Raw genomic sequence first — 24713 nt, 5'->3', positions numbered from 1 at the left:
TCCAGGACCTCCACACGACACCACAGGAACTCCCTTCAGCTGGGGATGCTCCTCACATGACAGTGTGACACAAACTGATCACACAGGGTCCCTTTTGCAGGTAAAATGTGCCAAGCAATTTTAATCATGGGTGCAGGTGAATTACCCATAGAAATGGCAGGAGCTGAAAGCCAAGAGTCTTTTCCACTGGAGACATGGGAGTGTGTTAAGGCAGTCTGCAGAAAGATTTTTTCCAAGTCTATGATTTACCTTTCTGCTCAGGACTATTATACACATGGCTAAGACAATACAACCCTCTGGAAAAACAGAAATATATTCTTTTCCATCTCCCTTTCATCAGGGAAACTTTATAGGCTATGTATGAATTATTGCAACCTGGGTTAGTTTCCTAAACAGTTAATCAAGCTTGCTTTATTTCTGGACCTATCTTCTGCTCTGCTATTCTCGCCTAATGCCTAACTACTTTCAAGTTGTCCATAACCTTCATATTTAACCTTTGAAACACTAATAAATAATAATCATATAATCCATTTGGAGTCCTAGTTCTTTGAATTCCTTATTGAGGTGCTCTCCGGCAGCAGCTCTTCTGATCTTTCTGTTGCAAGCAGGGCTCTTGCAATAAAAATAATAGTTTTCTTGATTTTACTGTTTTTCATTTCATTAACTTGTAAGCAATGCTGATTCTTAAAATGATTTTTTTAGCCTGATTGAGCATGTATTAGTTGTAGTACTATTAATAGCATTAATTATAATACTTAATAATGCTGGCATGTATTTTGTTTGAAATTATTTTTCTTAATGCAAATGTATATTCTGCTTGGTTTAGAGTCTAATTATATTTTATGAATCAAAGTATGTAATTTAAAATTTAAATTTCAGCAACGAAGGCCCTCGAATGAGAATTCAAATGCTTACGTTGGTGACAATCAAAATTTAGCATGTATTGAAGAGATGTGTTATGTCAGCTGCATTATGGCAAAGAATTAGAAGTCATCATATGGCTCAATTTTTCCAAACACATTTTTGCAAATAGCAATTTCTTAGGTGTTTACAAATTTAATTTACCAATTCAATTTTAACTGGTATGTTGTAACTACAATGGGGATGTTGAACTTCAGCTTTGTCTGCTTTGATTCAGGATAAGAATGGGAGTAAAAAAACGGGGTTTGGTAAGTCTTTACATTCCAAACATTTTTTCAAAGTTATTAGTGAGGGATGAATCTTACATCATGCTTTGGAAGTTACCAAACTGACAGTGCAATTTTGAATAGGCTGAACATTTGAACTAAAGCCTTCACTTTCACACTTCACTGGCAAATGACTTGAAAAGAAATCCCCAGTTGTAAGAGTATTCCCCTAAATATTCTAGTTCTTTTGCTCAGGGTACTAAGACTCAGGCCTTCAGCTCTGCAGCACAGCTAATTAAAAACTCGCTGATCAAAGTTTCCTCAGCAAATGAGGAGCTCAACATGTTTAATTCAAAAGATCTCAGAATGATAAGCCTAAGAGATGTTTGCATGGGTTTCCAGCATATGCTTCAGTTTCTGGCAGCCTGAAGATCTGATCTTTCCTGGATCTGTGCCTCTGTCCTGCACCCTCAGATGGGACCTGTGTGGCACTTCCTGTGGAACTGCCATGCCAACGGCCTGAGGCTGGATTCACAGCCCTGATCAACATTCCCCAGTGGGTACAGTACAGGGCATGGTCCCAGACAGCTACGAAACAAAGCCTTGATGCTCTGCGCCCACAGAGATAATTCATTCAGGAAACGCCTGACAGTTGAAGTTTAAAGTGGTTTTAAACCTAATCTGAAAACTAAAGTTTTATATGAACCCAGACAGCCAATGCTTTGAACACATGCCAAAAAGGCAGCTGTTCCCTAGTGACTGTTCACCCAGGGTAGGGTCTGCTGAATTCCCAAATTCTCAAGGGGAGTATTTTTCATTCCAGAAGTAAACTGCTCCCTCCCCCAGTGTGAAGGTTGTCTTGCCTTCCACCACCAACCTAATACCTCCGTTTCTGAAAATACTTTTTCAGCAATGAAAGGTGATAGTTTTAGCCTCAGAAAAAGGACTCCCACATAAATAGAATTTGACCTACACAAATCTCATTTACTGGTAGTTTCCGAAACCTGTTCTGTTCACAGATAGATGGTATCTTTTTATCCCTCCTGTTCTGCGTACACCACATTTCTGGTCCTTCAGAGATACATGACAGCAAAGGCTACACTACAGCCTTAAAGTACAAGGTCACAGGCTTTCTATGTAATTTCTAGTTAGAACGGCTATTGTGCTCAAGAAGAGATAATAGATGGGTAGGAGGAAGTTGAGGAGCTTGTTGACAGATTAAGTCACATTGTAACTATGATGAATATTATGTCTGTATTATCTAGTCTTAAAGCAAAAAGATTGATTGAAGCAAACAAATTAATGTGGTTTTTTTTTTTCTTTTTACTTACAGTTATTATATAGAGGTATTCCCTCCTATGCTACTGGGATGAGCTCGGGAAAAGTTCTAATAGGAAATTCCATCAATCAGGGGAAATATTACATCTCCATAAGAAGTTATTCTCGTTTTCCACAGTAACTATCTCATATATTTTGGGTTAGAAACGGAAACACAATTTGAATGATGGAGCTAATTAACTGGTGACACAGTGCATTCCCCATCAGTGCCGGCTGAGCGGCGTGCGGGCAGCACTGACCCCAATAGAGCGTAGAGCTGTCATGCAAGCATCGCCCAGGCACGGCGCCTGGCTGCCTTATGTAAGAGGTCACAGACCAGCCGGCCTTTCCTGGCCTCGAATACTTGCGTGACCGCTTGAACAAAGCGCTTGCTACTCTCTGTTGCGGTTCCATGGCGTGAGATCAGAAACCGTGGAAGAAAAGAAAAAGCCTGATCGCCTTAGTGCCGTGAGGCCGACCCTGTGCCGGCCGCTGGCCCGGGAAGGCGGCGATGTATTTAAAGCGCCGGGAAACCGCGTGTCGTGCCGGGGGAAGGCATTAACGGGAACGGGGTCACTGTCCCGCCCCACGCCTTCCCCAGCGGATCCGAGCCCTTCCCGGGCTTTGCCGCTGGATCCGGGCGGGGCGGGCACGTTCCCCCCGCGGACACTGGTGGCGGCAGCGGCTCCGTGCGGGCACCCGGCCGGGCGGCGCGGGCTGACGTCAGGACGGGGCTGGCGCTGCCCGCGGGCGGAGCGGGGCTGGCGGCGGGCGCGGGGCGGCGGCAGGTAGGGCCGGCGGGGGACGGGGGGGCGGGGGCCCGGCTCGGGGGCCCGGCTCCGGGGGGCGGCCCGGCCGCCGCCAGCCCCGCGGAGGTCAGCGGGGCGCGGGCCCGGCCGGGGCCGGGAGCGGCGCCCGGGGAGCGATGCCGGGGCCCGGCCGTCGGGTGGCGGGGAGGGCGAGATGCGGCTCTCGGGCCGGCCCAGCCCAGCTCAGGCCGCTGCCCGGCGTCAGCTGGCGGAGACGGAGCGGGGCCGCCGCCGTGCCCTGGCCGGGCAGAGCCGCGGGCCAGCGGCCACCAGCCCGGTGGGGCCGGGGGGCTGCCGTGGGGCTGTCCCGGTGGGAGAGGAGAGGTGGGAGCGAGCACCGCCCCGCTGCCGCACGGGCAGGGTTGGAACGGAGCCGCAGCCCTGCTAGCGCCGGGCACTGGCTCGGAGAGCACAGACAGCTCCCGGCGAAAGGGCCTGCGCGCAGCTGGGCCAGAGCCAGGGAGCTCCAGGAATAGAAAACTTGCGCTGTTCAGAGCGGGAGGGGGCGGGTAGGGTTACATTTGAACACTGAGCTTCGTGTACTCTGTCCGAAGTACTGAGAATAAAGTAACCGGGGGGTGTCTGTGGGCACTGCTGGTCACCGCGGGCTCAGCTCCATAGCTGGATCTGGTGTCTAAGCCCTCTTCATCTACACGGATTGCAGGATCGGGTCCACTGCTAGCTCAACTGCATTAATCAAAATTGCTCTTGTGATTACAAGCTGCCGGGAGAAACACTTGATTTGTTTTAAAGTGTATTTTTCCAACCAACCAACTGGGTTTGAGAATAAGAAAGGGACTGGAACAAACTGTTGGATTTGGTTGCTTTGCATTATATTCCGTGCAGAAAACTGCTGTTCCAGGGAGCAGAAAGGAATACTCCCACCCCTTTGCTGCATCTCCTCTTAACCTGAGTTCAGTTTGGACTACTACTACTTTTAGATTTCAGTCTCACCAAAACACTTACTCAGATTCGTTATAAATTAGTTTATCTTTGTTTAAGTCCCGTTTTTCATGTTGGTGGCACTGGGCTAGTTTAACAAGCAAATACTATTCAGATGCAGCTGATCTTTCTAGGCTATCTTCTAGCTCTGGAAATATGCTTTTAAACATCATGTGGGTGGACTGTGAATACTGTATAGGACTTCAAATGAGCCCTTGTGCTTAAAAAGGACCAGAGAAGAATATCTAATTGTTTTTGCACCTCCTACTTAAAGTGCTGACAGATTGTTCTGTGTGATTTTTTGCTCTCTCTCCAGAGGTGAAGTTTTGAGCACTCTGAATTGGGAAAGGGTAGTTGTTGCCTCTGAGGTTACATGCAAGGTGCTGTACAGCTGCTGAAGCCCTGTTTGCTCTTGTAGCTTTACATAGCTCTGAGACATTCTGAATGTGAGACTTTGTGAGCCATTCTGTAACCACAGGCAAAACTCAATTTGTCAAGAGAGAAGTTTTCTTCTTTGGTTCTTTCCCTTTTTCTAAATTTAATCTAATTATGCTGTTGTGTAACAGAGTAGGTTTAAAGGTAGCAACAGCATTCCATGGTCTAGTCTAACACTTGCAGTAGAACTGAAGTTCACGCAAGTTCTTTCTCAGCTTGCAAACTATGAAACAGCCTCCAGAAATAGTGACTTCACCTTATTGGGCAAACTGGAAGACATGGAAACACCATTAGAGACACCCATTCCTGTGAAAATGAAGAGCAAGTAGACTATTTCCTTTTAGAGGAGAATCAAGGGGAGAGAAGCATATAATGGAGTGGTGGCAGAGTGAGGCTCAGGTCCTTTGTACCACTTAGTTACTTTGGAAGGATAAATTGGCCTCTATTTCTGGAGCTCACTCTCTGTAGATGGGTGACAAGAGCATGCTCAGACCCCAGAGCAGGACCGGGTGACCATGATTAAAGCAGGACAGGAGTCTTGACACTCCCTCTCAGTGCACTATCAGCTGAATGTTTGTTTTCCCAGTGAGCGGGTACAAAAGTCAAGAGTAAGAGGTTTATCCTGGAATTCAAACTTTACCTGCAAGTGGTTCTCACCATCATAACCAAGCCTGTGCAGGATGTGACATTCCTTAAATATGAAATCCTGATGGTTATAATCTTGTGTGCTACAGTACTTGCCCAGTACTCTGAAGAGGACACAGCTACAAGTAATATCCATTAGATCAGGAAATATATGGTGCTTCCTAACTTTATATTTTACCAGAAAATCACAAAACTCTTCTTTTTCTTCCTTCTCCCCAGCTTTGAATACATTCTGCTGTGGTTGATCTGGGAGTCTATGCCACCTTTCACCCCCTCAGGGCCCCCCCTTTGTGCTGCTACAAGTAGAATGTTAGGTTTCAGTATCTGTCTCTCATATTGTCTTACAGGCCCCATGGATAATTTCTAAAAAGCAACCTTCTCAGGGGAGGCTTAAAATGCTTCTGTTCTTGCTTTTCTAGTTCAGTTGCACCCAGATAGTTGAGTTTTTATAATCTCTTTTAAAACAATAATCAGAGCACCATTAGACTATAAAATAAAAACTCATTTTCCAGTATATCCCATGCTTGATCTTTTTTTTTTTCAGCATGCTCATAAACCTGAATGCAGTGGCTGAGTACTTAATGTCATGTGTGATAACTTGAATTTAACACACAGTTCTTGCCATGCTATTTCAAGCTTCATTTAAATGCTGAGGAGAACTGAGAATCTTATTCTATGGGCTTATCTTTTATTTATTTTAATACTTCTTGGAGCGAGCTAGTGATGATTTGAAAGAAATACAAGTCGTAAAAACAGCTTTCTCCTTCCTGTTTAAGATTAAACTGTTTCAGCTTTTGTTTTGACTGGACTTTGAGCCAGTGAATGAAAAACACAGAAGAGGAAGTACAGAAAAAGAGAAGAGGTAGGTAGAAGTGAGGGTTCTTGGTAACTTGAGACTGCAGAATACAGGAAGTACACGTATGCAGAGAGAATAACTCTGAAAGGAACTGGTGGTGAGTCAGGAAGCAGTCATTCCAGTCTGTCTCTTCCCCATTTTCTAAGAGCAGTAGCTGTAAGCTTGTTGTTTGCCAGTTAAACATAAAGGTGGTTGTGCTCACTGAGTATCTTTGGCAGAGATCTACTGTGTCTCTTTACAATGAAAGCTGGGTACATGCAGCTATAATAGATGATATTGAGATGCCTCTTTCTAATGTATTATTGTGAAATAATAACTGCTTTTCTCGCCCTTCCCCCTTCCTCTTCTGCCCACTAGATTAAGCAACAATGGCATTTGTGAAGAGCGGATGGCTGCTCCGGCAAAGTAAGTCATGGGTCTTTATCCTCCTTCTCTTCCTGTTCACTGTGACTTCTTCAGAAAACATCAGAGCAACTTAGTAATTCCCAGGTTTTCTTAAAAAAGCCTCTAGCTCTGTGGGTTGTTTTCGTTGTGTTTTTTTTCTTTTTACTTTTAGGACACATCACAAAATGACCTGTCATGACAGCATTCCCATGTGACCTTTGGGTACTCCAGTGGGAAACAGGATATACCATATCTGAGATGTCTGACTGGCATTCAGCTTCAGATGCTACTCTGTAATTAGTGCTGTATAAGTGGAGACTTGGAAACTTTACCTGACACCTCAACTTAGTGTCTTTCAATTAGTCACACCCTCTGCTTGTTCCTGCAGCAAGTTAGAACTCAAGCATCAGGTCACACACTTAAAACCAGTTTTGCTTTGAATCCTAGATAAAATATGGCACCCAATTCTCTAATACTCTCAAGCGGGGCTGTTGTAATACACAATTTTGCTTGGCACTTTGGAATGTTGTCTGGGGCAACTGCAAAGGATATCTTGGTTTATTTTTTATTAACTCTAGGACAGAAATGTTTCCCAATATGTGCCCTCAAAATTGACTGTGTGATTTTTAAGGTACTATTTTACGGCGCTGGAAGAAGAACTGGTTTGATCTGTGGTCTGATGGCCGCTTAATATTCTATGATGATCAAAATCGCCATGATATAGAAGATAAAATCCACATGCGAATCCATTGCATCAACCTCAGAGTGGGGAATGAATGTCGAGGTAATAATGAAATCTTCAGGATTTGTGTATTCAGAGATTCTTTACAACTTCAGTGCCTGCCCAGCATACCATATACAGCACTACTGCAGATGTAAATATGTCTGAAATGTGTGCAACTTCACTGTTCTTAAATCCCCTCACCTTCCAAAAAAATTCAAGCCCACCAACTCCTAAATTCCTTTAGAGATACCCAGGGTGTGGTATCACTGTGTGATAGATTAGGTTAGGGTTTGATACTTCGTTTTAAAACACAGTGAGGACAGTGTACCATGCATGCAGGAGAATGGGATGTTCACACCAGGACTGTGTGTCTGATACAGAGTTTTCCTGGTGTAACCACAGTGCTGACTGACTGAGAGGCAGGGCTAGAAATGGGAAACCTCAGCAGATGTTATTCCTAAATTCACTTCTAGCTTTTGTTAGTGCTCCCCTTGGTGCTGACACAAGGACACAAGTGCTGGAGAGTACTTATTGCTAAGGGTCGACTGGTTCTGCTGTAAGACACATTTTGTAGGAAAGGTGTTCAGAGCTGCTTACTTTCAGGACACTGAAGGTTATTTCCTTCAGTGACTTGTTCAGATGCCATGGAAGGCAGCTACAACTGGCCCTAGTTTATTTTGTCCAGACTTGCATAAACTGACTCTCTTCTTGTACATGTGATCATGTAATTCTGTTTATAGGTACTTCATAACTCATCTCTTTTTTTCTCACTCAGATTTCCAGCCTCCAGAGGGGAAGCAGAGAGACTGTTTACTGCAGATTGTTTGCCGTGATGGGAAGACAGTCAACCTCTGCGCAGAGAGTGCAGATGACTGCCTGTAAGACAGCCAGAGATTAATGGTTTTGCTGCTTCTCCCTCTTTTATCGCTCTTTCTCTCTCTCCCTAGTTATTTTCCTCCCTTCTAACTTTAAGAGATATGTTTTAAGAAAGTTTTCAAGCAAATAAAGGCAGGGTTTCAGTGACAAAAAACCCAATAGCTCTCCTAGAAGTTGTCTAGCTCATGCAAACTAACTGCAAGTTAAGTCACTGAAAACACTGAAGGGTGAGGAGGAGTAGAAGAATGTGACTAATATGATTAATGCAAGACTTGTTAAACAGATTTTTTAAAACTTTTGCTATTCTTCAAGAGTATGTGATGCAGCATGAGGCCAACGACATCGCAGTAGCAAAAGGAAGAATACTCCATTATTGTGAACTCTCTGCTGAGCTGGGCTGGGTAGAGTTAGATAACTTCTGTGGCCACTGTTTGCCAAGGAGTGTGGTACATGGAGCATGCTCCCAGCCCCATGGCAGGGGAGAGCTGGGTGAGGTGTACCTACCTCCTGGGAACTGCAACAGCAGCAAGGCCCGTGCTCTAATCAGCACAGATGAACTGTTCTGGCTGGGGTGCATCTTTTCCTATTTCCTTATCCTAAGCATGACTGCGTATTTCCTACCTGTTGTGGTTACAGCGAGGACCTCCAAAACTGCATCCATTCCTCCTCACGCTCCTCCTCATTCTTTCTGAGCTCTGCAAAGAAAGTAATTATTTCTCAGTCTTAGTGTAACACTTTTGTGCATTCGAGTGTATCATTAGGCTTTGGCACATACAGTATCTTAAACTCTGCTCCTGCAGTACCTCTAGTTGCTAACCTTGTTTGTTTCATTGACTGAAGGGAAAAAGGTGGCATTAATTTTTATCAGTGTTCCACTAACCAATGTGGGTTTTTTGCAGGGCATGGAAAATTGCTCTCCAGGACGCCAGAACAAACACAGTGAGTGTCCTACCTAGACTTTATACTGGTAGAGAAGCAGCACATCAGTGTTATGTGTGGCCCAGCAGTTTACTTCTGAAATCATGTTCCATCCTTCTCTGCTAGAGAAAAACAGGGTCATGAGTGTGATAGTAAAGCTTGTGGGTGGGAAGAGGAATGATTCTCTGGATCACAAGCATGTGTCATCCTTGCAGCCAAGTCCAGGCAAATACACGCTGTGTGGAAAATAATCTTTTTAAGGAGTGATTTCTCTGGGTGGAAGTGAATGTTTGGAAAGCTGGTCTGTGGGCACTGAGGCTGTAGGCAACAAGCAAATCTTCTGCAACCAGCAAAAATGAACTTTTCACTCCTAGTGTTTGTTGCCTCCCAGGTGGGTGCAGTGCTGAAGGAAGCTTACTACACAGCAGCTGTTTGTTAATGTAGAACCATCACACTGTGGGATGCTTCTTGGCAGAGACGTGGGGAAGAGTGAGATGCTTGGAGGAGAGTGCAGGCATGCTGAGGAGGATTGTATTACCATTGCCATGCTAGCTGTGGAGAGTATCAGGAATCATAGAAGCCTCTTTGTGAGTCTTCTGGAGAACTGTATCTTTGGGCAGCCACATCTATCCACTTGTGGGTATTGCTAATTTGTTTTTCCTCTAGACTGCCTTCCAGAGTACTCTGCAGCACTAGCTTTCCTTGGATGACTAGACTGAACCAACCCGAGGTGTTTCTGTTTCAGGGGAAATGCTGTGTTTTGTAGAAGGTTATCTCAGTTTGTGATGGGTCACATTAACATTGCCACTATACTGGGACATCTGTCAGATGATATAACTTAGATTTGTAGCTACCCAAAGCAAACACTTGTCATGACAAAACTACCCCAGACACGATTGTCTCTGACTGCAGCCATGCTACACTGCCTGTGGCCTTAAATGAGAAGTGAAGGCTTTGTCCTCATGCAGAGGACACAACACTCATGGTCTGTCTGCTCTAGTTTTAGGGGCTTTATCTCGCCTGTGTGTGAGATGGTGACTCCTGGTTTCAGGAAATGGGAACTGTTATTTTCATGCCTCTGATAGAGGTGCCAGCCTTGCTAGATGGTTCAGAATATGTCAGTGCTGACCTTGGTCAGCCAAGGCAGATCCCTGCTACTCAAAGTACAGCAGGTAGCCCTCTACACAAGCAGTTACATAAATTAACACTTTCTAAAGCTATTAAATGTGTCGAACAAGGACTTGGACTAACTGGGTAAGTGGGTTTGAGTCTGTAGGTGTGTGACAGACTTCAAAAATTCCAAGCATCCAGCAGTGCCTCCTAACTTGACTGGAATAGCTAAGGTGATCACCTTAGCTTTGAGACTGTATCATTTACAGGTGTTTGCAGGCTTGTGCATCGCTTGTACAGAGATCCCTGTGACAGGGCGGGACACATTTACTGCTAAGATGTGAGCAGATTTCTCAGGTGATGGAAATGCCACTTCATACAGTATTTTAACAGTGTTTCAAGCAATCCTTAAAATCTTCATAATGAGTTTGACTTGCGGTATAACCATATTATGTCCTCAAATGTCATGATTTCATCAGTCCAAGAGATAATAGAACATTTGCTGTTGAGTTATTAAAATGTTCCCTTGTGAATTAAAGAATGGGAGTTGGCTTTTGCCTTGGAAAAGAAAACAAGAGCATCACTGTAGATTTTGGATATTAGGGGCAAGAATACAAGGATAGTGTAAGAAATCTTAATTGTCTTTGAGAACTTATTCTAAATGGACTCAAGTGTTACCACCTTTGCCTCAGGTACCACTTTTGCCTACTGCATTTGTGTCCTTTACCTGCTTCTGCAGAATGTGGTGATACCACTCTAGGGTGCCAGCTTAGTTGTGAAGATTTCTTTATCTGAAGACAGAAGATAAACAGGAGGCTAATTTCTAAATCTGAAGCTATGAAGTGTTGGAAGGAGCCAGTGTGCTTGCATGTACACATACACATGTCTGTGGCACACACCGAGAGAAAAAAATTATGGCTCCTTTTTGTGGTTGACCAGGTATTTCTATTCTCCCACATGTACTCTCCAGGTACTTTCTTTTTGCAGCCTTTACAAGGTGCTCACTGCTTTCTTAACATGCAGCATGGCTAAAGGTTACTTTTTCTTTGGGGTCATTAAGTTTTAATCCTTAGACTACTCTAACTGGCTGTCTGTAGGAAAAGGTGGTAACTGCTATCTATCCATGGTGTTTAGGGCTACGTGGGATCTGATGTGATGTATGATGAGACAGCCATTTCTTCGGCCCCTCCTCCCTACACAGCTTATGCCACACCATCACCTGAGGTAAGAGTTGCAGTCAGGAAGCATTCACATGAGTGAGGCAGCAGGAACAGCCTCCTTCAAGCACTCACAAAGTGCTGCAATGTACTGTTATACCCAGCTTTAAAGCTTGTATAGCAGGAGAGAGTAAGGCACTATCTATCTATTGCTGCTCTTACTTGAAATGGATTTCCTTTGAAAGGGATGAGGCACATTTGTTTGGGAGGTGTATAAAGGGGTGGCTGCTCATTGAACTTGGAAAATAAAGCTTCAGAGAGGGCAGAATGTATTTGGCTGATCTTGAAATACATTGGCTGTACAGCTTCTAACATAAGGAGGTGTGACTGCATTTTCATGTTGTGCAAGCACTGCAAGGGTATGAGATCAGGAGCTGTAAAAATAGGGTGTAATGACTGGAGCCATCACTTTTAACACATTAGGATTTTGTTGTACCAAGATGTCATAGCAACACAGTAACTCTAGTTCCTGGATACACAGTTTTTTTGCAGTGAAGGAGCAGCTTTGGGACCAAACCAGGATATTTCAGGGATTTCTGGATGTGCTTAGTGATGTGCTGTAATATGTGAGGGGATAGTTTGCAGGAGTATTGCTTGTTGCACTGTATGTGCTCTGCTCCAGCCTCTCACTCTTGTTAAGAACTAGTTGTGGTGCTGGAAGCTTCCTCTGTGCAGCCTCCTCTTTTGGAGAAAAAAATTACTTCTAAAACATGCAGCTATAGAGTGTTTGTCTCTAATCTGACATCTGCTTGCAGAGAACCCTCTAGGAGGGTTGGTTGGAGTTTTTTTGAGATCAGCTGCTGCCTTCCTGGTGATGCCTTAGGTTTTAACTTAGATGTTTTTCAAATCCTCTACTGCCTAGTGTGTAACTCTGACGTTTTGTGTGGCTGTTAACTTCTGCTCTCTCATGCTGGTTAGACATAACAAAGCCTCTCTAGGTTTGCTTTTCAAGGACACCTCGATTGTCCCAGGCCCCAAAATGTGTAAACTAAAAGCCTCTGAAGAGGAGGGGCGAACTTGGGGTAATTACATCATTAACTGAAGTTATAATTGGAGAATTAACCCTGATACACAAATGGGCCAAACTTAGAAAAGTGTGAAGAACCCATGACCCAGGGTCCATCTTGGGTGTAGCCTTTTGACTGCCCAGGGTGTACCTTTGAAGGCCCTCCAAATAAATCTCGACTTTTATTCTCTTATTCTTGTCTAGCCTCTGTTTTCAGGTAGCCACCTCAAGGCATCACTGGCACTTCCAAGCTCCCTAGAGAGCTGCTGTTGGCATGAGGACAGAGAGGAGAAGCTTGGCAGGGCTGCTGTGGCTCTGCCTGATGATCCAGGCCCTGCCTCTGCTATTGCCTGTCCAGGAAAGGGAGAGAGCAAATGCTGCTTAGGAATGCTTATTTTTTCAAGCAGCTGTTCTGAATCCATTCTGGGGAGTAGATTGGCTATAGCAGTACAGACTGGATATTTTAGTGAAACTTTAACTACACTAGAAACGAAGGCAAGTTGACCAGTGTGCTTAATTGGATCCATAGCAAAGTGTTCTTGTATAACAGACATGTTTAATTTCACCAGGTTTATGGCTACGGCTACGATCAGTACAATGGTGCGTATCCCCCCGTGGGCCCTCAGATCTTCTATGCCTCCAATGGACAAGCCTATGCTGTTCCCTATCAGTATCCATACCAAGGTAATCAGTGTCAGCCATATCCTCCACCTTCCCACAGAAGCTATTTGAGTCAATCTTTCTGGCTTTAGCTCTACTAATCACCATCCTTTACCAGCCACCACTCCTGCACACAAAGAAAGAAACCTGACCTATAACTGGAACCAAGTCCATTCACCCTTTCACAACAAAGGTAGTGCAGTGAAATTGGTATCAAGGGATTTAACTTTCCCAGTGTGATCTCAGCATAGTTACATTACTTTATAAATTCTTTGAAGCATACAGAACTCTCTAACTACAGCATGTTTTCTAAGGAAAGGTACAAGAGCCAGAAGAAGATGTGATTTTGTGATTCAATACTCCATATTGGGCATTGACGGAGCTTTTAATTCATCCACTGCTCTTATACCTAGTTTAATTATTTAAATGCAAGTTTCAAAGGTAAATACACTCCCAGAACAAGGTTGTAGCTTGTTCCTTCCCTGTGTGCTGGAAATGCTGTAAGGCAGCATTTCAGCCATGTGAAGTCTTCTGTTGCTCTGTTCAGCTTTGTGTAGCTTTCAGTCTCCAAAACCGGAAGCAAAGATTAAAATTGTAGGGTGTGCTTTTAGTCATAGTCACCTTAATTTAGGGTTAGTTTTGCACAGAGCCCCAGTCCTAAGGAACCGGGGCTTTAGAGTTGTGTGGGTAATAAAAATGAGAAAACTCATTGTTTATGATCTGACTCTGCAAACAAGAATCTCTACTGAGAATTTTTTATTTCAGTTTTGAGGGAGATTTTGTTTTCTATTTGACATTTTCCAGGTTATTTCATGTGCCTTTTCAATTTTTTTTTTATAAGTGAGGTGCATCAGCCTTTAAAGCTTTTAAAGTTTTCTTCATCTAAGTTACTGAAGTCCTAAGATACAGATGAGGAAGGTGTGTTCTGTTGGTTCTGAAAAACAGCAGCTTCTTAAAAACCCAAGAACTGTTTTTAAAAACTTCCAGCAGGCCTTGGAAATCAAGCCAAACCCATATGATAACAATGCAGCATCAAACAGTAACTCCCCTCAGCAGTTTGCAAGTCCAGTGTGTTAAGATACTAGGTTCTGGTTGGGCATAGTAACCAAGGCTCAATGTTTTCCTTCACCAGGGTCACTGCAACTAAACCTTAGGGTTCAGGTTCACCCCAGCAACTCACTTAAACCCTGTACTTTCAGCTCCATTGCTCATTCTCTACAGTGACATAATCCTTCTCAGGGGGGAGAGTCATGCATTGAGTCAGTGAAAGCCTTTCCTAGTTGTATTTAGTTGGATTACTTAAGAATCTGTTACAAAACACCATTGTGGGATTTTCAAGAATATTTAATCTCCCTGAAATGTCTGGAAGGGAAAACAGAACTGTTATGTTTGCTTTGCAGGTAGGAGCTAAATCAGAAAACATGACAGGTGAAGCTTGTACAAGTCAGTTACAGAGGAAGGGTCAATTGGTGGCTTCTTGAGTCCAAGGTTAATTTCTTACTACTGGCCAATTTTCATCTGAACAGAAATGTAGCAGCTGTCACCACTCCACAGATCAGTTCAGGATGTGAAGGCTGAATTGCAGCAGGCAGTAAATGTAAATAACTGATGCACAGTTTCAGACAAATTACTGGCTTGAGACCTGCCAAAGATTTTTTTGAGGGGAGGGTGTAAGGGGGAGGAACTAAAACTATTTGCCTTAACTTCAAGGCTAAATCAATTCTTAGACCATTTCTTACATTAAATCCACAAAGTGTTTCATAGAATGATAATTCATAGGTTCTTTGCAGAACAATGTTCACTTTTACATTTGTGATGAGTTTTCCTCACAGATATTAAGCTGTTACAAGGCTAGAAATGTTGCTAGGCCCTTGGATTTAATTAATGTGGAGGTTGAATCCAAAGCAGGTATTCTACCTGTGTAGCTGGCAAAATCTTAGTATTCGGTTGAAGGAAGGTGAAAGAATGAGCCTGTTTTGAAATGACAATGTATGGTATTAAGATACACATTATTTTTGCCCTCCTCCCAACAACCTCTTGTTTCCTAGGACCTTATGGCCAGCCCCCTGCAAACCACGTCATCATTCGAGAGCGTTACCGTGACAGCGATGGAGATCTTGCACTGGGCATGCTGGCTGGAGCAGCAACTGGAATGGCTCTGGGATCATTATTTTGGGTCTTCTAGATTACCCTTTCCTTATCTCTGTAGTTCCAAACCCCTTTATTGTGTGCAATAATATATTGGCAATGTTGTTTACTGTTAAACTTTGAAAAATGCAATAGTTATTTTTCAGTAGTGACATCTTAATAACTGATTCTTAACTGTCTTAATGAGAGTTTAAAGGCACCATTTAGTTAAGTGGTTGGAGATGGCATGTGCTGCTCTTGAATTCTGGTCTGATGTTCAGAATTAGAAGGATCAATATGAGCACCAGTGTCACGTGGTAGCAGTCACCTGCTTTATGAACAGGCTGTTATTGTAAACACCATAGGAAAAAAAAATTTTTTTGTGGGGGGGGTGTCTAAGATCTATTTCAGATAAGAGTTTAACAGGAGTCCTGCATATGTAGTACACATACTACTGGCTTTTAAACATTCCCTGGAAAAACATATAGCTCAGCAGAAATTCCTTGGCATTAGACAGTCTGCCATGCTCGAGGGTTTTTTTGTTGTTTTCAGACTTGCCTGCAGATGGTAGTGTGTTTTCTTAGGTGGAGTCCTATACCTGCCTCTCACACCATCTAGGTGAACTTGTCTTTGAGAATGTATGAGCAAACCACTAAGAAGTGGCAACACTCCTCAATTCTTTTATTCTCCCAGAACTGTGAAGGACCAGTGGCAAGGAAGACCAGTGTTTGTTGTTCTGTCTCCCTCTTTATCCTGGAAGACTCTTCTCTGGTCAGATGGAAGGAACAGATCTTTAGCTTTGCAGGTGTCTGTGCTTGCTACTGCCATCGCTCTGCAGTCTGCAGGAGGAGAACTAACTTGAACAGCCCTTGCTCTGTTGGGCCTCCCAGCCCCTCTGCAGGCAGGAACAGTCAGGAGGGGAGAGACAAGCAACACAAGTAGAGCTTGCACACAGGCACTATGATATCAGCTGCCTTGCCAGGGCTAGGATAGGATGCCTGCCTCTTAGCCACCAAGGTTTCCTGAACCAGATTCCTTATTTGCAACTAATTTTGAGTGCAGCTGACCGTGGGTTTGTTGTATGCACATTTCCCCCTCACAATTCAGCAGGTCTCCACTCCATGACTTGTTGAGGAAAACACTCCAAGGAACCTGTCTGGCTTTGCTTATATGTGTGGTTCCTATACACAGTGTGCTGCAGACTGTCCCCTGGGGTGCAGCTGTTTTATATGTTACATGGCCTGTTATGTGCTGAGCTGTGCTTGGCAGGGAAAGAAAGCTCTGAAGAAATGCATGGGCTTTCTTATTCAGGTAAATGAGGCAGGGTGCCTAAGTTGAGTTCTTATAGTAAGAGGACTTATTTTTATACTTCCACTTTTAACTTCCTGTATTCACATACTGTTTTAATATTAAGTCTTACTTATGCTTCCATTCAGAAAAAGGTTAATTTCCTTATAGTTCACAGGGTTTCATGTCAGGAAAGATAAAATAGTTGAGAACTTGCATCCATATAAATTTAGCTGAAGTCCCAATCTTCTCCATTTCATCCTAAAACTCTGCTGGCTCTATCCTACTTATGTAAGCAACAGAGGTCCTGGACAAGAGTTTGGGTAACAGACAGGGGAAGCACGAGGCTTTCATCACCCTTAGGACTAACTCAACCAAGTGGAATCACAGGCAGTAAACAGACAGATTTAATTGTGGCTGCTTTACTAGAGTGGGCCTGATCCAGGGGAGGTAAACTGCTTTCAAGAGACTGGCTCTGAGCTGTACACCAATGTGCATGCATGTCCTTTCACAGTTTAACACAAGCTGTGCATGTTCTGCCAGTCAGATGTACTGAAAGGACAGTCTGGAAGTGCCAAAGAGGACTAAAGTCAAAGTTTCCTATTGCTAGTCCAAACCAAAAGAAATTGCAGTACATTACTGAAGCTCTCTTAGAGACCTGGTAGCCTTGAAGTCAGAAAGGGATGGGAATGTAAGTGAACAAACATGTCTACCCTTTTAAAAAGCCCTTTAAGAGATGAATTTGATTACAGGTCTACGCTGCTGTTTGGTTTGTGCTTTGCAATAGTGAGTTCTGCAGAATCTGCCTCCATCTCCTTTCTCTGTGATTCTTAACTTGTAAGGAGTAGGGGAGAATAAAACAATTGGGCATCGTATGATTTTTTGAATTTTATAATGATTGGGAAAGGGTAATAAAGTGAATCAGCTGGGTTTTTTGTTTTGGTTTGGGCTTTTTTTTTCAGAAGAACTGTTAGTCACAGCAGGGGAACACGTCTTTTGTGTTTTCAGGAGATAATTCTGTCTAGGTCCCCAGTTTCTTAAAGTAAAGCATATAAAATAAAGACTGTTGATTGCAAAACATTCCTGGGTTGAACTTCAAAAGAAATTATCTTTTTAAAAGTTAAAATTGAAGTAATTCTCCATTAAGAAAATAACCTTACCCTTCACAATGGAAAAACACAAATTGAAGCCAAAGACTCTAGTTTTGGCTTGGAAACAATAGGCTGCTTTTATACAAAAATCATGAACTACTTTTCTATCTCTGAAGCATAGGCATTTAGAAGCCAGAAAACAAATGTACAAAACTCTGCTAGAACATGAAATCAAGAGCAAAGTTATCTCACTGCAGGTGCTTGTAGCCTTTCTGATCTTACTGCAGAGACAGAAGTGGCAACATCCTGGTGCACAAAGCAGCAGCATGGGGATTGCTACCTAAAGTCACTGGTTGCTGAAGCTCAGATTTGCTTCCTGAAGACATGCCCCTGTCTCCTGTTGCTCAGGAACAGAGTGGAGCTTTGGTCAGATCTACAATAATGTCTGGCTGGATACACAGTCGTGACTCAATAGCTTTTCTCTGCCCAGCTCTGCACTTCATGTATCTGCAGTTGGTGTGGATGCTGCTGTAAGCTGAAGGAGATGGGATTTGGGGCTTGGAGGGACTGCCATGCCAGGTTCTGCAGACCAGTGATACCATAGTGATGGGAAGAGGCAGCAGGTGTGGCAAGATAATTTTCAAAGCAGATGGAAATGATAGTTTGTTTCTGAATGGTGCTATTCATAACTGTAATTCCAGTTATATTTGCATAGTTCCCAAGCTCACACTTTCCTGCTTTGGGCCCAATACTTAAGCCCCCTAAAGCTATGGGAGGTTCACAGGTACCACAGTGCCACTGTTTTTGTGCAGTGTACACTGTCAGATAAGGGTAAATCTGTTGTACAGCACTGACAGTCTGTTCAGAAGTCAGTGCCAGTGCTTGTGGAGGTCACGAGTCTACACGTTCATCTGGGACTAGTTACTTTTGGGCTCTCAGTTATGGACAACTGGACAGAGCCAGGCTTCCTGAGAGTGGGGTGCGAATGCTCAGCCTTCTGGTAAGTCTGACCACATTAAGGAGGTGAACCAGGGCCCCCTCCCACATTCTTAGTTACATGTGAAAGCATAGCTGTTGGCTTCTTTTGCATGAATTTGAGGGAGAGCCAGTCTCTTCTAGTGAGTGGGTAAAGGCTTATGGACTAGGGAGGAGGGGGTGGGAAGTGTTTCTGTACAGAACAACTGCACTGACTTCCAGCAAAGACGCATCTTCCCCAGAGCCGGAGCACATTCCAAACAAGTCTAGATGGAGCTACCCTGCATGTCATCCAACACTGGCTTACTTTGGTTTGCTCTTCAGTGAACATTCAGTAGGTGATGGAACCAGCTACGCAAGTGCAGTAGAGGAGAAAATTCACACTCGTGCTCCTCAGATGTGTTTGTGCTTTTCCTCCTCAGCATAAGACTGTGTAAGTCATGGAGGGTAGCATGCAACAAGTTTCCCCTCCAGAACCTTTATGTTCTTGCGCATTACTGTCTTTACTGCAGCTTTTACTGTATGTCCTCATTCTCATTAATTTATAGCAAAATAATCATAGCAATAAAATTCATATTAAGTGTAATTATTTTGTCTTGACATGTTTACTAGCCTTTATTCAACACTTCTCATTAAGATGGAGTGTAGACAGCTCAGGTTGACATACCTTGGGCATCTCAGTTACCATTTGATAAGTGTGATGTAAGGTCTGCAAAATCAGCAAAGTAACTCCACACTAACAGCACTATACGAAGATTAAAGTTAAGACCTATTTCTTTCTAATGGAGTTGTAGGCTTTGACTCAGACGTGCTTAATCTTGGATATATGCAACACTTATCCAGATTTACCATTTGACATTGTGTTATCAACAGATTTGCACTGCTTAGTGTTAGCCTAAGCTGCATGGAGCACAGATGTTGCTCTGGGCAAAATGCTACTGATTGCTGTATTGGTATTTCCTGTTTATGAATTGCTTCAGAGCAGTTGGGTGCAATCAATAAGTTTGCTTTGACAAAGACACTAAATGACCACAACTAGCTCTGCCTCCTAAAGGCAGACAATCTTGCATGTTTGCAGGAAATTAAACTTCTAGTCAGAAGGACCACAGTACATTTTGTAAAACAGTATCCCTGCTTTATGCACATTTTGTTTTTACTGCTGAGGGATGGTGGGTTTTTTAGCCTCTGAACTGGGGAAGGAATGAAAACAAAACTGCAATTTCAACCCATCAGCTAATGTCAGAGTATGCATTGCTTTTCTACACAGCATGCTATGTTGACTGTGCTTGCAGTACATCATGTATACTTAACCCTATCCACTTTTACTGAAATTCTGTACCAGAACAAGTTAGGGAACTAGATTTCCCTGTGCAAGGCTTAGCAGCTCCACATCTTCCTGAGCTTCCAGCAGCTTAGAGAACGGGCTTTGCATCTGTTACTGCATTCCCTCCTCCCGCTGCTGCATTCCCTGTCCTCCTTGTGGTTGCAAAATGCAACTGCCATACTTTACTTGGGTTGTATTCCTAAAAATACCTTTATTTGTGCCTCTCTCCTGTTGCAGTTCTACTACAGTGCATTGCAGTGAACTCAATGTTTCCTCAATTTCAATAGAGCTGAGAGTGTCCCTCCACCCCATATGCTGTGAGCAGTCACTAACCACAAACCAGAGCTGGTCCCAGCTGGCTGGCACAGACCCAGCCTCCTGGGAGTGACAGAGCATCTCACTGGGTTTCAGAGTTTTCGAGGCATCTCTAACAGGCTCCAGACTCACAGAGCACATAAAAACTCCAATGTATCTGCATAAACAATTTCAAGAGACGTGATGATTTTTAAGGTGCAAGCTGGGAAAGTTTCAGACCAACAATGCTGGGCTTAAACTGACTGACTATGGTGGATGCAACATTGATACTACCCAATCCTCCATGTATTTTATATACCAAAATTAGCCATGCATTTTGCAAAATATGACAGGTAAAGTCAAAACGAGCAACCCCTGGAAAGTCTCCTGAGCTTTCTGGGGCCAGGAGCATGGGGGCTGAGGTGAGCTTACCCCAAGCAGCAGCTGCATCTCCATCAGGGATGTCCCTGGGTGCTCCCAGCCAGGCAGGCCACAGCCACCTCCCAGGTTTTGAGGCCAGCAGAATATCCTGTAACTAACTGAGTCTACCCTTCGTGAACTCATGGATGACACAAAGCTGGTTGGGACTGTTGATTCTGCTGGAGGGCAGGAAGACTCTGCAGAGGGATCTGAACAGGCTGGATCCATGGATTGAGGCCAACTGTATGAGGTTCAACAAGGGGAAGTGCCAAGTCTCGCACTTGGGTCCCGCACTTACCCCCTGCTGCACTACAGGCTGGGGACAGAGTGGCTGGAAAGTGGCCCAGAGGAAAAGGCCCTGGGGGTGCTGTTTGACCGCAGCTGAACATGAGCCCAGGTGGCCAAGAAGGCCAGTGGCACCTGGCCTGTGTCAGCAAAGGTGTGGCCAACAGGAGCAGGGCACGATGGTCCCCCTGTGCTCAGCAGAGGTGAGGCCACACCTTGAGAGCTGTGTCCAACTGCGAGGCCCCTGAATTCGGTAAGGACACTGCGGTGCTGGAACCAGTCCAGAGAGGGGAATGGAGCTGGGGAAGGGGCTGGAGCACAGGCCCTATGATGAGCAGCTGAGGGAGCTGGGGGTGTTTAGCCTGGAGCAAAGGAGGCTCAGGGAGGACCTTATCGCTCCCTACAAGGTTGTAGCCAGGTGGAGATCAGCCCTGCTCCCAGGGAATAAGGGACAGGATGAGAGGACATAGCATTAAGCAGGGTTGGAGGTTCAGACTGGACATTAGGAGGAATTTTTTTCCAGAAAGGGTGATGACACATCGGAATGGGCTTCCCCGGGAGGTGGTGGAGTGACCGCTCCCGGGGTGCGTAAGGCCCGGCTGGGCGCGACCCTGCGCGGCCGCAGAGCAGTCCCGGCGCCCCGCTCCCCTCACGCCGGCTCCGCGCGCTGCCGCCCGTAGATGGCGCCGCGGCTCCGGCGATGGCGGCGCTGGGCCCGGCCCGGCCCGGCCCTGCTTAGCGAGCGCCCGGGAGCGCGGAGCGGCCCTGCCCGGCGAGGCAACGGCAACGGGAACGGGCAGCGCAAGCCGCGGGGCTGTGCGGGGCGGGCAGCCTTTCCAAGCCGCCTGCTGATCAGAAGCATTCATGGGAATGCTCAGAGACACGAGTGTAATGAAAGGCGTTTCCATGCCAAATTTCCATGCTCAAATCCCTAGCTGCTTCAGCTCAAGAGCTGTATATGATAAAGTCACAGGATTTTTCTCTTGCTGCAGGTGGAGGGATGTTTTGGCTCTCAGATGGCGTGGCTTTGCCGGAGCCAGGTCCGAGCCCTGGGCAGCCGCCGCGCTCAGAGCCCCCAGAGCAGCCCTCAAGCAGGAGCAGTCGTGCGGCGCTGGGAAGATGCTGGCAGCCCTCGCGCAGCCTGGCAGGGGCTGCTGGCGGAGCGCAGGAGGGGAACCAAAGGTGCTGATCGGGGATCTGGCTTTTCCCAGCCTGTGCTTTAACACGGGAAGATGGGCTGGGAGCCCTGGCTGGGATTAGGATGCTCTGGGTCAGTTTTCCCAGCTCTGTCACAGGCGGTTTGCATGATCTTGGGAAGAGCCACTTTACATTGTCATATCTCACTTCTCACTTTCCCGAAAGAGAGACAGCGATGCGAAAGGAACAGACAAGTTCATGAAAAGCTGTAAGCTGTTCCACTCTGTGCATGCACTGAGGACACAGGGATATCATTCTGGCCTGACCTTTTCGGAGGCCTTTGATATGATCATAAAGAACAACAATTAACAGTGTTTAAATAAGAAACAGCCTAGAATACAGAGGGCAAGGGCTGGCAATTCAGGAAGAGCATCATGTTTCTTTACACACAGAATATATTACATGAGGGCTGGAAGAGATTTTAACCCTTCCTTATCCAAAGCAGACTCAGCTCCACCACCTTGCAACATATGCAGCAAACCCAGAATCCCAAGCCCCAGGATGGCCCATAGTACACAATCTCCACCTAATGCAGGACCAGCAAGACTGAGCATTATTCCAAAGTGGGAAAGGAAAAGGAAAGAAACAGAACTGTCTTTGGACAGATATTTTTAAAAGGAAATGTTAAATTTCAATCCATGTTTCAAGCTCACTTTAGCTATAGAGACAGGAAGGATCAGTTTAGGAACTGCCTACCTTCAATTCACAGCAACATAAGCAACATCAGCACTTCACTTATGTTGCCATCTTTCAAACCACTGCCGAGCGCAGCAGATGGAGATGCAACTGTGTCGGGCACATCAGATCATGCATGACTCTGAGTACTTTAATTGATTGTCCGGGACTGGAGTCTTTACAGTACTTTATGTGCTTTTGCAATGACTGGCTGACAAAGAAGGGGAAAAGAGAGAGACAGTTGTTCTTTAACTACCCTGAAAAATACTAAGGTCACCATTTCACTACCAGAAATTTCCCCTGATGTGCAAGTTCAGTATAATGCCGTGGGATGGCATGTGGCTTGAACTGAACCTGCACATGCAGGCTGATAATCAGAGGCCTGAAGAAAATACAACCAGGAAAAAATCCCTCCCACCAGCATAGGACTGTTTTCCTAGATCTAGAACAAATCCTAGTCCTGATTTCTCAATCAGCTGCTCAGCATCACAAACCACTTTCAATTTCTATGGGCCTCAGTTTGCAAATGTGACTTAGCCATCTCCAAGTCCCAAGAAGGTTCCTATTCCCAGGAGCACAATGTGCATATGGTCTTTCCAGACTGATTCTGGCCCTTTTTACATCTTCCTCATTAAATCTAGGTAACGTTTTCAATATCAGATTTGGATGGCTGAGAAATAATCAGGAGAAGAACCCTGGCTTCCTATACTCCTCCATAATTTTTCTGAAATATGTTCAATCACCCCAGCATCATTATGTTTTTTCAAAACTTTCTTTAAAGATTATTCACAAAGTTCACACCATAGCATCCTGCTAAGAAAGTGAAATTGTACACGTACAGGCCAGAAGAATCCCCTTGAGTCAATCAATAGCTATATTTCTGACTGTTTTAAAACCAATTGTTTCAGACGTCACTATTCCAAACCAGTTTTTGTCCTGATCAATATCTCTGACAGCTGTTCAGATAACCTACCAGTGGGACTAATTGCTGATAAAGCTATGCACCTATGCTCAGTCAGGCTAGGATGTGTTTTCCTTATGTAATTGCAATAGAAAACCTCACATGAATTCAACCCATGCATGCAAAGCACAGCTACTTTCTGGGATGGGTATCTTTCAGTTCAGCAGAAAAATAATTTTTTGGTGCTTTTTTTGTCCTCACCACAAAAACAAAATCCAGAAATATTTCCATTATTTCAGGTCTGTCAGTGTGCTAAATTGTAGACATGGAAATAACTGCATTGACTTGAGTGGCATGTACTGTGCATCTTGAAATTCTTGTGTTGTTGAACAGGACAACAGTTTCCTAAAAATACAGAGCTCCCAAGAATACATTAGTCATTTGTGGGCAAAGTGGGGGGAACCCTCCAAAATAATGGTTTTGTTGATACATGGTGCAAAAGAGGCCAAAATCTGCACCAGTATAAATAGGCAGAACACTAACGAATCCACATGCCAGCCTGCTCCCTGGGTTTACAGCTAATGAAGGCTCCCAAAACTCCATTTTAAGTTAAGGAAATGCCTGTGCTGTTAATAAACTGGTCTGCTTCTCCCTTCATCAGAAGTGTTACCAAATGCTTCAGAAGTGACCCAATCTAGTGTTTTGCAGAGGCATCAATATACTCCTGCATGCACAGAATCACCCACAGATGTTGCACCATATTTTAGTGGCACAGGGGTAAAATAAGTTCAGAGCTGTGGTAGATTGTGTCTATTAGGGACAACTAATAGGGGGCAGGATGGAGAGATCTTGGTTTTGATCATATCCCAGTAAACCTGAATAAATGAGACATGGTGAAGCTATTCCAGGGAAGGGAGGTGTCCTGTCCCTGCTCTGAACCAACGGTGAGGTTCCAAATATCTCTGCTAATAAGCACTTGCAAGAGCATTTTAGTTGAGCTCTCACTGCAGATGAAAGCCTACTTTGTTTACTAAAACTGGCCACGTTAATATTCAGACCAGAGTGGATTAGCTTTTCTGTGGATAGTTCTCAAAGGACAGATCTCATGAGG

The 24713-nt window shown here is 44.5% G+C and overlaps 2 protein-coding genes across 20 annotated transcripts in view; one reads left to right on the top strand and one right to left on the bottom strand.

The window, feature by feature from the left end:
- FAM168B (family with sequence similarity 168 member B) overlaps positions 1 to 24713 on the bottom strand; it is a 528280-nt gene that overhangs the window by 42408 nt on the left and 461159 nt on the right. Inside the window, exon 2 of one of the 19 annotated variants that reach the window (XM_069024339.1) lies at positions 8737 to 8810. The exons of 17 other annotated variants lie outside the window; for them this stretch is intronic. In XM_069024339.1, the coding sequence (XP_068880440.1) occupies positions 8737 to 8776 (40 nt within the window). In that variant the 5' untranslated portion in view covers positions 8777 to 8810. Of the gene's footprint in view, positions 1 to 8736; positions 8953 to 24713 lie in introns of those variants that run through there. One more of the 19 variants, XM_069024340.1, reaches the window with a different exon arrangement.
- On the top strand, positions 2827 to 19092 carry PLEKHB2 (pleckstrin homology domain containing B2). The gene is made up of 8 exons (XM_069024343.1): positions 2827 to 3232; positions 6489 to 6536; positions 7147 to 7299; positions 8015 to 8117; positions 9015 to 9054; positions 11278 to 11367; positions 12936 to 13050; positions 15075 to 19092. The coding sequence occupies exons 2-8, from the start codon at positions 6500 to 6502 to the stop codon at positions 15209 to 15211; spliced, it is 675 nt and encodes a 224-aa protein (XP_068880444.1). The 5' UTR covers positions 2827 to 3232; positions 6489 to 6499; the 3' UTR covers positions 15212 to 19092.

This window comes from Aphelocoma coerulescens, chromosome 9 (assembly GCF_041296385.1).
Source record: "Aphelocoma coerulescens isolate FSJ_1873_10779 chromosome 9, UR_Acoe_1.0, whole genome shotgun sequence".
Classification (NCBI taxonomy): Eukaryota; Metazoa; Chordata; class Aves; order Passeriformes; family Corvidae; genus Aphelocoma; species Aphelocoma coerulescens.
This window is presented reverse-complemented; position numbering and strand designations above follow the sequence as displayed.

Coding starts and splice junctions, on each gene's coding strand:
- PLEKHB2 (XM_069024343.1), top strand. CDS start 6,500: ATGGCATTTGTGAAGAGCGGATGGCTGCTCCGGCAAA. Junction 6,537..7,146: donor CGGATGGCTGCTCCGGCAAA/GTAAGTCATGGG, acceptor GTGATTTTTAAG/GTACTATTTTACGGCGCTGG. Junction 9,055..11,277: donor AGGACGCCAGAACAAACACA/GTGAGTGTCCTA, acceptor CATGGTGTTTAG/GGCTACGTGGGATCTGATGT.